The following is a 14,787-nucleotide window of genomic DNA, read 5'->3' as shown; positions in this document are numbered from 1 at the left end:
TTTAATCTATAAAAACGTTATAGACTCGTTAGATGAGATGAGATGAGATTCTGGCTCCAGAACCAGAACCACATCTCGGATGACGTTTGAGGATGTTTCACCTTGGAAGGCGAGGACTCGGCAGGAGCGGATTCAGGACGCCGTCGTGGTGGGACAGGAGGAGGGACAGGGGGGTCGTCTGTACTCCTGTGGAAACTCACCATTGAAGACACGGATGATGACCCTGAGGAAGAGAGAGAAGAGAGAAGTTACAGCACAAATAGTACTTTAGGCATTTTCTATGACTGATGAGACGCCAAAGCATGAAACAAAGGGGGAGACACGAATCAGACGCATGACCCCTGACCCCAAACCCTCACCCAGATTTCCCCCCCCCCTAATCGTGTGAACAGTGACTGGAGGGGGTCTGTGATCCCTGTGATCCAAACAGAAAAAAAAAAAGAAGTAGTGATCATATGGCTCCCGCCCCATATAACAGCACACGTGAAACATTTTCCAGCTCTGCTGATGGAGAGACAAAACAAATGAAATGGAAGAGTGAATGAGTGAGTGAATGAGTGAGTGAAGGGGGGGGGGGGGGGATGAGAGAGTGAGAAAGGTAAAGGAGGGCTTATACTAACGTGGGCCATGAGGCAGCGTAACTGGGGCAAAAATGGTGTCGCTGTCTGGTAGCATAAAGAAAAGAGAGAGAGAGAGACAGAGACAGAGAGAGAGAGAGAGAGAGACATGCTGAGAGAGCAACAACGTAGACAAGGTCTCGGAATGTGAAGAAATACGTCATCATCAATCAATCAATCAAGAAGAAAAAAATCTTTGAGAATTTTTGTATATTTTTTGCCAGGGAGGTACACACACACACACACACACACACACACACACACACACTTCTCACAACTGCAGAGAGAGGGGGGGGTCAGGTAGAGTTAGGTGCTGAGAGACAAAAACAAAGACAGAGAGAGAAAGAGACACAGAAAAAGAAAGAGAGACAGAGAGAGGGAGACGTATAGAAAGACAGTGAAACATACAGAGACACAAACAGAAAGACAGAGAGAGCAAAAGACACACGAGAGAGGGCAAAAGACATGCGAGAGAGAGAGAGGGAGAGCAAAAGACACACGAGAGAGAGAGCAAAAGACACACGAGAGCAAAAGAGAGAGAGCAAAAGACACACGACAGAGAGAGAGAGAGAGAGAGAGAGCAAAAGACACATGACAGAGAGAGAGAGAGAGAGAGCAAAAGACACGCGAGAGAGAGAGAGAATAAAAGACATGAGAGAGAGAGGGCAAAAGACACGAGAGAGAGAGAGAGGACAAAAGACACGAGAGAGAGAGAGGGCAAAAGACACGAGAGAGAGAGAGGGCAAAAGACACGCGAGAGAGAGAGAGAGAGTAAAAGACACGAGAGAGAGAGAGGGCAAAAGACACGAGAGAGAGAGAGAGAGAGAAAGCAAGAACAAAAGACACACACTCGTGATCAGTGGAAGTACAATGCTGGTTATCAGCTGAATAAAATGTAGCGGGTTAATTGGCGTTAGTAAAATTCACTCAACACCTTTTACACGTGACAGAAGTGTAGAGTAACCATACTGCATACAACATCGTTAGATAACAACAAAAAGACGTGTGTGTGTGTGTGTGTGAGAGAGAGAGAGAGAGCGTACAGTACGTACTCGAGTGGAAGGGGCTGGAGGGACCCTGCGGAGAGTCGAACACACTGCAGATATCTGTGGAACTGGAGGCTGCGGAGGCGGGTGGGGGCGTGAGGGGCGTCCGGGGCGAGTTGGGTGCCGACGCCGCGCAGCTCTCCGTCTCGCTGTCCGGAATGCGACTGTAGCTGATCTTTCTCGGCTCGTTCTGCAGCGGCGTCGGGTGGCGCATGGTCCCGGGGCGACTCGAGGACGGTCGCACGCCCGGAGATTTCAGCGGGCAGCTGTACTTCTTAGGCTGCGGGTGAGGGGCGGAAGCAGATTTAAACATACTGAAAATGAAAAGACTCTAGCCAACATCTTTACCTGAACATCTAGTACGGCAGGATGCGCTTACGAATCGAGGCAGGGAACGTGCGTTGCGAGGCTCGATCTCTAAAGACTTGTTGAAAAGGTGGTCTGTAAACTCCTTCTCCATCATGTCCTCCATCGGGTTCAGGTTCTCGAAGAATTTCTGCGTCGGCGTAAGAATCGAACGAGAGGGAGGGAGGGAGGGAGGGAGAAAGCGGAGCGCTGAGGTCACCTTCATTTCAATAGTTATTCGTTGGTTCATGCTTCTAGAACGCCTAGACGCGTCAGTGCAGATCAGAAAAATCCGCTACAATATTATATTTCATTTAAAACACTTCCTAGATGAAGAACTGACTGGAATATACACTACCGGTCAAAAGTTTAGACACAATCATTCTTTATTTTTATTTTCTTCCACATTTTAGAATAATAATAATAATAATAATAATAATAATAAAGTCATCAAAATTCTGGAATAACACAAATGGAACTACGGGAATTATGTTATACTTATGAATTATGTTGTGATACTAAATTATTTTGGATTTTTTTTTATTTAAGCATCCTCAAAGTCGACGCCCTTTTCGCCGAGAATTTCCAGAAATGTATTCTCGAGCGATCTCTTGAGGGATTTCCCCGAGATGCTTTTTAAACAGTATTAAAGGAGTTCGCACCGACGCCGGACTCGTACCGGCTGCTTCTCGGAATATTTCGCTCCGAGTCGTCCGTTTAAAAACGATATTTTCTGTGAATAAAATGTTCGTTTTCCAATGAAGGAAACGAATCCGTAGGCACGATTATATTTTTGCCTACGACACCGATTTCGAACGTTTAAATCACACGCCTTCGGACCGAGAGGGTTTTTAACATCACGAGAAACGTTTTCAGTCGGGTGTCCACAAACTTTTGACCGGTCGTGTGTTTCTCAGGCCTCTGCAGCCGTTCAGTCAGCGCATGAATGCTCTATAGGTAGTGAAGTACGCAAAAGGCATTTGTCCAACTTTCTGATTTAATTGTTAATACATAAGTAAGTAATAATAATAAGAAGTCATTTAAAAATCCATTATGTATTATTTCATTTAGCAGCTCCATAAAACACGATTTCCATTACGTGTCCTTGAAAAGGATTGTAACTCATTTTCCATTCCTAACCCGTATCTCGGCCTCCGACCGTAGGCAGTAAGGCTGGTTCTGGTACTGCTGGATCTCTCCGGTGATCTCTGCTACTTTCCGCCGCTTACTGAAGTTAATCAGCTCTTTCCCGTGTCTCTTCAGGAAGTCAGGGTTGCCTTCCTCCGTTTTCAGGATATTTGTTAAATATATACCTGAAACACAGACAAATCACATACCGATAAATTGACCTGAAAATGAAAGGGGGGAAGGAAAAAAAAATAAACGTATTGAATACCAAGCAAAGACCGTACCAAAGAAGGGCACACATGGTGGGTTAATGGACCTGAGTTTGGCCAAATACTTCTTATAATGGTCCTCACTGAGCTCATGGGCCTCCTCTAGGATCTTCCTCTGTCGGCTCGGGATTTGCTGGAAGAACAGACGACATTTCTCGCGATAAACTCACTACGTACTTTGTGCCCCCTCCTCCCCCAAGTCCCCGGGAATCATCTGACGCAAAGTTCACGTACGAGTCCTACAAAGTTTACCTCGAAGGTGTGGTCGAGCCGGTACACAGGAGAAGAGTTCATGGCGCTGACCACCTCGAGGACGCCGTTAAAGTTATTGAGCTCCTGGAAGACCTGCAGGATCTCGATGATGCGCGACACCACGGCTACGCGCTCCTCCAGGTTCTCCGTTTCCACGATACACCTGAGGAGAGCACCATATTAGCGGTCGGCGCTAATGATACACCGTGACGGCGGAAAGTAACGACCGTACCATCTGTACTGTGTTTGACTGTTCGGCGTTTACGTATTATCGTATTACTATTGCAGCGCGTCCTCGAGCTCTGGAAAGGTGCTGTATAAATTAAACATGTTCTTATTATTTTAATACGAAAGGATTAAGGGCTCATGGAATTTTATCTCTCTCTTCGTGAATGTTTATTTGTTCTATAATTAGGTCCATGAAAGATGACAGTCAGACAATTTGTATGGTCTTTTTATAACCTTTTCTTGTATTCTTTTCCATTTCAATCTCAATGCGGAGCGAGACTGAGCGTCTGCGTGCCCTCGGGGTGTATGTTTATCTTCCTGTGTTTTGGCTATCTGACGCCTGCCTCGTGTTTCAGTTACGCCGGGTGATAAAATCTGAGTAAACCTGATTAAATCTAAGACATTAATCTGTGCAAATTTTGCTTCTAGTGAGGAAGAAATTCTGAACTCGTGTAGCTTTAGGTTACAATTCCATTACGGTAGTGAACTTTTCTGACCGCACAACATGTAATTGTACTGTATCTAATCTAAACACCAGGATCAGACAGGAGCCAGTGACTTACTTCTCGAACCAGAGGGTGAGATTGGTGGTGTGGCGGATCATACGCAGAAGGTTGGGCGAGTTCAGTTCTTTGTCCTCTTTCGTCCACACGCTGCCCACCAGCTCTGACGGCTGAACCGCCCTGAGAGAGACAGACGGAGACGGTATGAAAGAGGTCAAAATGGCGGCCTGCGTTCTCTCTCATCTTTCTACTGCATGGAGAAACATGACCCAGAGCACAGCAACAGAAACCCATCCCACTGTGATGTTATTTACTGGTTTAAAGGTATTCAACAGAATAAATGATCAGTGTGCCACGGTACGGCATTGAAATATCGCTAAGGCATCAGAATACCACTTTCTCATAGTTTAAGTTTAATCCGACACACCCGTTACACCTTTAAGGCAAAACACAAGCTGCATGTCAAAGCAAATACAATGATTAAATGCCTTTATGCGTTTTAAAAGCCCACAAATATATACCGATTTAGTTCACGAGACAATTTCGACACAAGGACACCACTAGTAACACCTTGTAGTAGCATTTTAACACCACGATGAATCGTCCTGCAGTGGGTGAGTTGTGAACGTTCGTAAGTGACCGGGTTTAAACGCTGACGCTGAACTAATAAACACCGATCAGCCGTAACATTAAAACCACCTGCCTAATATCGTGTAGGTCATCCTTGCGTCTCCAAACCAGCCCTGACCCGTCAAGACGTGGACTCCATAAGAGGTCTGAAGGTGTGCTGTGGTGCCTGGCACCGTTAAGACGTTAGCAGCAGATCATTCAAGTTAGGAGGCGGGGCCTCCGTGGATCGGACTTGTTTGTCCATCATAGACAGCAGTTTGCTCTACAGTAGCTCTTCCGTGGGATCGGACCAGACGGGCTAGCCTCCGCTCCCCACACCCATCAATGAGTCTTGGGCGTCCGTGACCCTGTCGCCGGTTCACCGGTTGTCCTTCCTTGGACCACTTTTGGTAGGTACTAACCACTGCATACTGGGAACACCCCACAAGACCTGTTTTGGAGATGCTCTGACCCAGTCGTCTAGACGTCACAATTTAGCCCTTATCAAAGTCGCTCAGATCCTTACGCTTGCCCATTTTTCCTGCTTCCAACACATCAACTTTGAGAAATGATTCTTCACTTACTGCCTAATAAATATATCCCACGCCTTGACAGGTACCACTGTAACTTTGTTATTCCCTTCACCTGTCAGTGGCTTTCATGTTATAGCCGATCGGTGTATAGATTGTTGTATACTTGTTTATGTTTTTTTCTTTTACATCATTAGACACTTAATGGCATGAGTGTTTAGAAGCACAAGTATCTACAGTCATGGGGAAAAAAATAAGTACACCCCATGGAAATTGTCGGGGCTTTTTTTTTGACATAGTTGACATTCGATCCTCTTTGAAACGGCGCCTATTATTAAAGCTGCCGCACTCTTTCAAATGACACACAAAACATGAAAACCAAATCAGTCACATGGAAAAAAGTAAGTACACCCCTACATTTACCACACCTTCAAATCTATAAAATTAGAATCAGGTGTTGGCGTTTGGGTGTCAGTGATTAGAACCTGCTTAGGGAGTGCAGGTGGAACCGGTCTTACTTATACTCCTCTCATATCTAGTGTCTGGTGTTCCCTTTGTTATTCAGGTGTTTGGTGTCATCATACCAAGATGTAAAGAGTTCTGTAAAACCTTCAGGGGGGAAAAAAAAAAGTTGTGGACGCCTATGAGTCTGGCAAGGGATTAAAATGACTCAAATCAGAATTGAATATCCTAATTATTTGAAATACATCATTCCACTGTAAGGAAAATCATCTACAAATGGCACAGATTTCAAACGACCGTCGATTCGTCCAGGACTGGCCGTCCCAGCAAATTCAGCCCAAGGAGAAGACCGTCTGATGCAAAAAGAAGTCTCCAAGTACCCCAAAATTTCATCAGAGGATCTGCTAGTAAGTCTTGTGACTGGTAGTGTCAAAGTGCATGCTTCTACAATCAGAAAGAGACTGCAGAAATTTGACCTGCAAGGGAGGCGGGCTTAGAATAAATTCTTTATTCGAATATTTTGAGATACTGGATTTTTGATTTCCGTGAGCTGTTAGCCGTAATCCTCATGATTAAAACAGACAAACAAAAAAGGCTTGAAATATTTCACTTTATTTGTAATGAATCTAGAATATATGAAAGTTCCAATTTTTTAAAATTAAATTAAGGGGGGGGGGGGGGGGGGGTGCACTTTGCCTATATAGGTGTACTTAAAAAATTTTAATATCGTGGAAAAGACCAGGCCTTTTGGAATAATGCGCTCTGGACAGACGAATCAAAGATAGAGTTGTTTGGCCACAGTAACAAAAGACCAAAGACGGCATTTCAGGAGAAGCACCTCATACCAACTGTGAAGCACGGTGGTGGAAATGTTATGGTTTGGGGCTGCTTCGCTGCCTCAGGGACTGGACAGCTTGCTTTCATTAATTAAACTATGAATCCTACATCTTATCAAAGAGTGCTCGAAGATAATGTGAGGTCATCTGTCCGAAAGCTGAAGCTGAACCAAAAGTGGACCTTTCAACGGGATAATGATCCTAAGCACACCAGCAAATCCACCGAGGAACTACTCAGAAAGAAGAAATGGAGGGTTTGGAACGGCCGAGTCAAAGCCCGGATTTGAATCCCATTGAAATGTTGTGGGGGATTTGAAACGGGCAGCACATGCAAGAAAACCCTCAAGCATCTTGCGACTGGAAGAATATGACATGGAAGAGAGGCGAAAAATTCCAGCGAGCCTGTCGGACAATCATGCAAAACACCTACAAGACGTTATTTCTGCTAAAGGGGGGAATACTTCTGACCTTCTGAGGACAAGCGTGTACTTACTTTTCCCACAGAAAAACTATTTCTGTTGAATACATGATGATTTTCCATGTGGTTTTGTTCAAGTATATCGACTTTAATAATACACACTGTTTCAAAGATGATCAAATATTTGCTTGACCAGATAAGCTCTTTTAGGGAGACGAAACACATCCTCGAGGGAAAGCGAGAACCCTGGGTACGATGGTCATCCCCCGTTCCCACAGGCGCACAGAGCTAAAGGGAAGTGTGTCCCCTTGTTCCCTTTTGTGTGTGTGTGTGTGCGCGCATACAAGATGTGGATACAATAAGTAATACTCCCATGTCCTGCATTGTGTTAAAGTGCCCCATTTTCTTGGCCGATAGTTGGCGAGTGATCAAAAAAATACAAATACAAACAGGAAGCGGCCATGTTCCCTAGCGTTCAATAAACCCATTAAATCACATCACTGCAGTTCATCTAAAATAAACTGTGTGTGTGTGTGTGTACCTGTAGAAGTCGGACTCGAGCAGCGTGAGCTGGCGAGCGATCTCGATGGGGTGAAGGGTCATCAGGTCGAACTGCTCGGTCTGGCACGGTTTGCTGATGTGCCACTCGATGGGCGGAGGTAAACTCTCGAAGGTGATGTTGTGGCTCGGGCCGTTAGCCTGCGCCTGCTTCTTCCTCTGGATGATCTTAGTGATGGACTCGACCCACTTCCTCATCGCTTTCCCTGCGGAGACGAAGAAGAGACGAGAAAGCTTTCGAAGCTGATCCGACAACGGCTGAAAAAAATCGCAGATTCGATTCGAACTCGGCGAGGACGCGCTTCGATCATTTTCCGTAAAAAATCGAAAACCTAATTTGAGAGGACGGGTCGGGTAGGGAGCTCTTGGGAAATCCCAGAATGCTTCTGCTGGGTTCATGAACAAGAGTTTTAACATTCACTGCAGGATCGATAAATAATTACCGTAAGTACATACATATTTACCGTAAGTACATACGTATTTAAATAACATGCATAATATTTCACGATTTATTCCTTTAAATTAAACGATTTTGGTTTCTATACACAAGACACCACGGATGCAAAAAGTTTGCGCACCCCTGAATTACATCTCTCATGAACCATTTCTGTACCAAATGCAAAGAAATGAAATGTTGATTATGTAATTTAAAAAAAACAACAACATTGAAATGAATTAATATTTGAAGAGATGCTCAGCGTGAACATGAGCATGAGGTTTGTATTAATGCATCTTTAGGGTTAGCGGGGGGTTTAGCGTGGATAGTTTATAAACAAGGTCATTGATGTTGTATTGCTTGCGGTAAATTAGAGAGATTACCTCGGACTGTTCCGATGAACTCCTCCAGCTGGCAGAGTAGCTGAGCGTCCCTCTCAAAGTCGTAGAAGTGGTGCTCCACCCAGTGCCGGCACACGTTCAGCACCCTGCAGACACAAAATTCAAACCTGACTTTGCTTCGAAATATGTCTATAAAAGTTTGCATTCCTCCAGAACATTCTGAATGTGTAGTAGTCAACCACAGAGATCGAAAGAACCGGTTGTGAAACGTTCTTAAAATAAATCTAGTCGTCTGGACCTTTTATTATAACTGAACTTTGTCCTGTTTTTTTTTTAAACTGAAATGGCGCACTTAGGACGTTATTGTTCTGGTTAGTGCACCTGAGCTGCACTGGCTGGACGTATTCCTTGCGGAAGCGTTTGAGCTCGGCGCTGAGCGGCTGATCTCCGTTCTCCATGGCCATCTGATCCGCCTCGGTGGGTTTGGGCTCCGGAATGTCAAACCTGGACATCACACACAAACAAATATAAAGTCAAGCAGGTTATTTATACAAATCTGCTACAGTCTTTTTTTTTTCTTTTTTTTTAATTCAAATCTAAAAATAGTTTCCAAGAGACATACTTTGTCCCTGGAAAGAGTTGAAATGAATTTGTAAAGATCTCACCTCTCGATCAGCAGGTCCAGCAGCTGTTGCGGTTTACAGAACGACCGGTAGGTGGTGAGGAACGTCCGTACAAAATTGGGATCTGCAACACACACACACGCACGCACACAAAAAACAACAACAAACAGCCGCTTAATGGTCATTCTTTTCTTTTTCCCCCCCAGGAAAAAAAACCCTTCATTGTTCCTAATTCAGTGTTGACTCCAGGGTTTTGTTTTGTCCTGTTGGGCTTCATATTGTTTTGGTCAGTGGTGGGAAACATGAAGTGGCCTTGAGCTGCACCTGTTTTCATGACTGCTTGATGAAATAAGGGATAACACTAAATTTAAAAAAAAAAAAAAAAAGAAAGAAAAAAAAAGAAAGAAAAGAAAGAATTCTGATGTACCAAAAATATACAATAAATAAATAAAAAATACAGGACATGGAATGAAATGGTGGATCTTACAGCACAATCAAAGAACTGAGACGAGAAATCTGGGAAGCTTCAGGTCATAGGTGATGTGATAAAATAATCACACACACACATACACACACTCCGTATTTGTTTCCTAAAGTTTACACACTACGTCGGTGGTTCTTAAAGTGGGGCCCAAAGCCTAGCAGTGGTAAAGGGGTTCGAGAAGCTCCGCACTACTACAAGTGAGATGACAACTTTGCAAGCAGATGGCTAAAATAATATCACAAGTGGTCATAAGGACTCAATTTGGCTATTCCAGTTGAATGATGGGTAATACAAAGAAGCTACATGTGAGCCTAAAACACTCGAGAGATTGCTGTACATCTGAATAAAGTGCTATGTCAGTGTATTAAGGCTATGTTTGATCTGAGGCAAGCGCAGTTCCACAGAAGGCCTATAGATGGCATGATGCGACATAAGGATTAACACAGAGGGGGTTACCTGGATTAAACTCTCTGAAAAGAATCACAAGTCCTAATGATTCAACAAATGTTAGTAATCAGGGTCAAAACAAAACTCAGGCCACATCATGGGTTCTGGGTTTTAAATAGTGCAAGGTATATCTATCTATATATCTATCCATCTATCTATCTATTATAATATTTTAGAACTCTAAGAGTATTCACACCAAATCACCTGCCTGTTACTGAGTTGTTGTTTTTTGTGAGTGATCTTTGCACGTCCTGTTTTTTTTTTTTAAAAAAAAGAATAACTGGTATTATCTAAAATGTATATAGTCTACTGTATCATTTAGGCTGTTTTCACACCTAGCTCATTTGAGTCCTCTAAACGCTCTCGGAGCGGTTCCCTGTGTATATGTGAACAAACCGAGTGATCTCAGACCCCCCCCCTAAAAGGACCCAAAAGTGAACCGTACTCAGTCCACCTCTTTTCATCCGTTTGCGGTTCGATCTCTTCATGATATGTGAAAGCAATGAGGTCCCGGTCCGCTTTGCGTTTCGTTTCGACATGTGTACCCGGAGGCCTGCAGTACCTGCAGCCATGTTCCGTCACTGCAGAAAACACCACACAACTTTTCATCGTGTCAGGTCGCGGGGGTCGTGTGGTCTCAGCGGGAGAGCTGTGCACTTCTTGAAATTTGGAAAGAGGATTGTATTAAAACAGCAACTATCCTCGACACATAACATCGAAGTGTTTCTTTCGTTTTCTTAAAAAATGAAGGACAGAGGCTGAAAACTACGACAGAAGTACATGAGCAGCCGTGATAAAACGTGTCGAGGTGGAGGCTACGCTTGAAATGAAGGATTCCTCTCCCTTCTATGACGACTTGGATGAAATTTTGGGTGCGAGCTGGGGTTTGAGTTCTTATGAAGTTGTGGTGTGAACAAGAAAGGGTCTGAGATCACTTCCTTGCTGAAGAGGACCAAAAAAAAGAACCGGGTTCTCTTCTGAGTCCACTATATTGTGAACACCAAAAGGACTGAGGTCACGTTCGGCTGGTTCCCTTTCTGGTTTGGTTCTTTTAAAACGAACTACGTGTGAAAACACCCTTATACACTCATCCATGTTACTTCTGATTATCATACAAGGAATAAAACTTGAGCGGCTGTGGCTCAGGTGGTAGAGCGGGTTGTGCACTAATCGTAGGGTTGGCGGTTCGATTCCCGGCTCACGTGACTCCACATACCGAGGTGTCCTTGGGCAAGACACTGAACCCCAAGTTGCTCCCGAAGGCAAGTTAGCGCCTTGCATGGCATCTCTGCTACCACTGGTGTGTGTGTGTGTGTGAGTGTGTGAATGGGTGAATGAGAACCAGTGTAAATCGCTTTGGAACCGCTAAGCTTAAAAAAGTGCTATATACGTGCAGACCATTTACCCTTTACCAATAAACCACTTCTAATAAAATAATCAACAATACGTCACACCCACTTCCACTTGCTTTTCACTCCCCGAAGCAAGTTATCACTAGTGCTGCAGCAGTTCTCTTTTCTCTCGCTCTCTCGAAATGATTAAGTCTTGTTACCGAGAAACCTCAAAGCCCTCGGTCCTGAAGACTTCCCTGTTACAGCTTTACATCTTGTACCACGCCTGGAACAATACGCTCCTCATGAAAAAAATGTAATCAGTAAACTAGACACTTCTTAAAACGTGCGGCGCACACCGAAGACGTCTCGGTCGACGAGTCAGTATAGAAACGTACGAACGTATTAGTGCGTTAATATAAACCTGTGACGTTACAGGAAATGAAACGACGCCGACCCGATCGTTCGGAATCGAGAATCCGACAGCGCTGTGCTAGAAGAGCGACCGGAGCATCTGGAGCTTCACCGTGTCGTCTCGATTTGTGCATACACACTGGGGAAAAACCAAGAACGTTACAAATAAAACCAAACTGTATTTACAGTAGCTTACACGGTAAGGAGGTGTTCAAAATGCACAGAGATCCGTCCACAGATGTAGATTTGAAGTGCGGCTCTGGCTGAACTGCACGTCTGGTGTACGTCGCTGTTGAGTTTTAGCTGGAATGTCGAAACTTTGATGCTCCTATGATTTCAAAACCATCCTCGCACCAGGACGGGACCTTATAACACGAAGGTCGGGACGAGACTGAAATGCTTTCAGCTATCACAAACATTTACACTTGGGACTTTATATTTATCTTAAGAGGTTTTGTTTTTTCTCCCCCTGATACTCCTACTGTGCGTGTGTGTGTGTGGAGTGGAGAGCTGTTTGTTCATATGATGGATCTGCTGAGTTCTGGGTTCCTCGGCGAGGCCAGTAAGGAACAATAGCTGCCTCAGTTTGCATTTACAAACAATCAGCCTGGAATTATTCTGGCCAGGAAACAGACGCCACTCTGACGCACAAGGCTGCCCTCACACGGACTAACACACACACACACACATCTGCATACACAGTGCACTTAAAATAGATTTAGAACTTTCAGCTCTTAGAGAAGTCACAGACAGGACCTCTCTCTCTCTCTCTCACACACAAACAGGTAGAAGTTAGTGTTCAACTCTGAAATGAAAATTAAACCACGATGAACTGGATAAACCTGGACCCAAAACAGTGCTGGAGACCTAAGCAATCTTTCAGGACGAGATTTTAGAACGACGCGTGAGTAAACAGTGCGAGGGTTAGTGTGAACAAAAGCCTTATTAACACACGGGTACATCGGAAAGCCGAGTAAGACGCATCAGATTAAATTGATGATGCTTCGTTTCGCACCAGCGCTTCTGTAGGTGCCATGGGTGGGAGGCATGGTATATGCGCTCTCCTGTCAATCACAGCAACACTAGGCAAACATGGGTGTCGGTGAGTTCATGTATGTGGAAGAGGGCAGACGGTACTTGTGTTACGCTGCCCCTTGAGGCAGCACGAGCAACCGTTTGAAAAGATCTCGGAGGAGTCACGTGTTAGCTGTCGTATGATAGCGGAGAACCGGCTGGTGGGTGGGAATTGGCAAGTGGCCATGTTTACTCTAATATATATATATATCATTTATTTATTTATCTATGTTTAATTGGAGCAATTCAAAGATGATCCCATTACAGGCCATTTGAATTGAGATCAAAAATTCAGGTTGGGCTCATTTGGTAGAAAATCAGAAGCATGTTCCAACAATATGACTAAGTAGAGAGAGGACAAACTGCAAGTGATAAAAAAAAAAAAACAAACTGTTTGAAGCATATTTTCCAAAACGTTTTTGCGAAAATAATGGGGCTATACTGGATATACTGTATGCGAGATGGTCTGGAAAACCAGTTGGATGTCGCTGTGGAGGAATTGTGGCAAACGGCCAAGATAAATTGGATTACGGCCAAAATTGGTGTTTTTTTAATCCTGGATAGGCTTTCTGCAGAGATAATGGTTTATGAGGAGCCAGTTTAACAAAGCTGGTGAGAGGCAGGCTATACGCTATATGGCCAAACGTTTGTGGACCCCTGACCATTGCACTCATGTGCTAGATGAATATCCCATTCCAAAGTTGATCGCCCCTTTGCTGTTATAATAACCTCCACTCTTCTGGGAAGGCTTTCCACTAGATTTTGGAATGTGGCTGTGGGGATTTGTGTTCGTTCAGCCGCAAGAGCGTTAGTGAGGTCAGGTACTGGTGTTGCGCGAGGAGGCTCCAGTTCATCCCAAAGGTGTTCAGTAGGGTTGAGGTCAGGGTTCTGAGCAGGACGCACGAGCTCTTCCGATCCAACCTTAACACACCATGTCTTCATGGAGCTCCTTGCTTTGTGCACAGGATCGTCGTCATGCTGGAACATATTTGGACCTCTTAGTTCCAGTGAAGGGAAATCGTAAAACGACAGCATACAAAGACGTTCTACACAATCGTGTGCTTCCAACTCGGTGGCAACAGTTTGGAGGAAGAACCACGTGTGGGTGTAATGATCAGGCGTCCACGTACTTTTGAAATCTTCTAATGTGATTTTCCCCCTTTTCATTTTGGAGGGTAACCAGGCTTTAGAATGCTAGAGCATTACTTCTGAAAAACATGTGCAAAAGAGTAATACGTCGCTTCAGGAAAGTCGGTCGTTTTCAGAAACATGTACAAGACGATGTCCAAATTTCACCACGTGACGCGTTTCCCAGTCCGCCACACAGATGAGAACGTGTGCAGGAAGTGTTAAAGAGGCTTAAGTGAGAGTGTAGGTGTGGGTACGTCGGGGCTGATGTGGTGGAATCAAGCAAACAGCATCCATCCATCCATCCTCCACCCAGCTGTGTCCAGTCGTGGGTCCCCGAGGTGAATCGGACAGGATGCACCTTTTTTCCTCACTCGTTAGTGGCCAAAAAAAAAAAGGGTGCGTTAACATACGCACAGCGTTTTCCTCAAAAGGCCCGCTTCCCTTGAGTTAGTAGAAACGAGTGAGATGTACGCCACTGGAGTCTCTGGAGGAAAACGCACTCTTTCGGACAGGAAGTTTATTTTGGGGTGTGACCGGCCGGGACCACCCATTAGAGGAATCCTTACTCGGCTCGCACACAGACGGATTCGGATCTGTTTAGTGCAGCGTGTCCTACTGCACGTGGAATATTATGTTACAACATTAAAAGCTACAAACGGTAACTTTAGTGTTAGGGTAAATTCCAGGCTGACCAGAAAGTCACTC

At 44.5% G+C, this 14,787-nt stretch overlaps 1 protein-coding gene across 2 annotated transcripts in view; it reads right to left on the bottom strand.

The window, feature by feature from the left end:
* The window catches only part of sos1 (son of sevenless homolog 1 (Drosophila)), a 48,443-nt gene that overhangs the window by 1,563 nt on the left and 32,093 nt on the right, over nt 1-14,787 (bottom strand). The window contains exons 12-23 of one of the 2 annotated variants that reach the window (XM_053683266.1): nt 9,244-9,325; nt 8,960-9,082; nt 8,621-8,724; nt 7,785-8,007; nt 4,449-4,568; nt 3,658-3,820; nt 3,421-3,538; nt 3,149-3,321; nt 2,043-2,159; nt 1,666-1,943; nt 621-661; nt 102-223 (exon numbers count right to left, since the gene is read on the bottom strand). In XM_053683266.1, coding sequence (XP_053539241.1) covers nt 102-223; nt 621-661; nt 1,666-1,943; nt 2,043-2,159; nt 3,149-3,321; nt 3,421-3,538; nt 3,658-3,820; nt 4,449-4,568; nt 7,785-8,007; nt 8,621-8,724; nt 8,960-9,082; nt 9,244-9,325 — 1,664 coding nt within the window. The remainder of the gene's footprint in view (nt 1-101; nt 224-620; nt 662-1,665; nt 1,944-2,042; nt 2,160-3,148; nt 3,322-3,420; nt 3,539-3,657; nt 3,821-4,448; nt 4,569-7,784; nt 8,008-8,620; nt 8,725-8,959; nt 9,083-9,243; nt 9,326-14,787) is intronic. The other variant, XM_017477838.3, reaches the window with a different exon arrangement.

Source organism: Ictalurus punctatus, chromosome 10 (assembly GCF_001660625.3).
Source record: "Ictalurus punctatus breed USDA103 chromosome 10, Coco_2.0, whole genome shotgun sequence".
In the NCBI taxonomy this organism is placed as follows: domain Eukaryota; kingdom Metazoa; phylum Chordata; class Actinopteri; order Siluriformes; family Ictaluridae; genus Ictalurus; species Ictalurus punctatus.
This window is presented reverse-complemented; position numbering and strand designations above follow the sequence as displayed.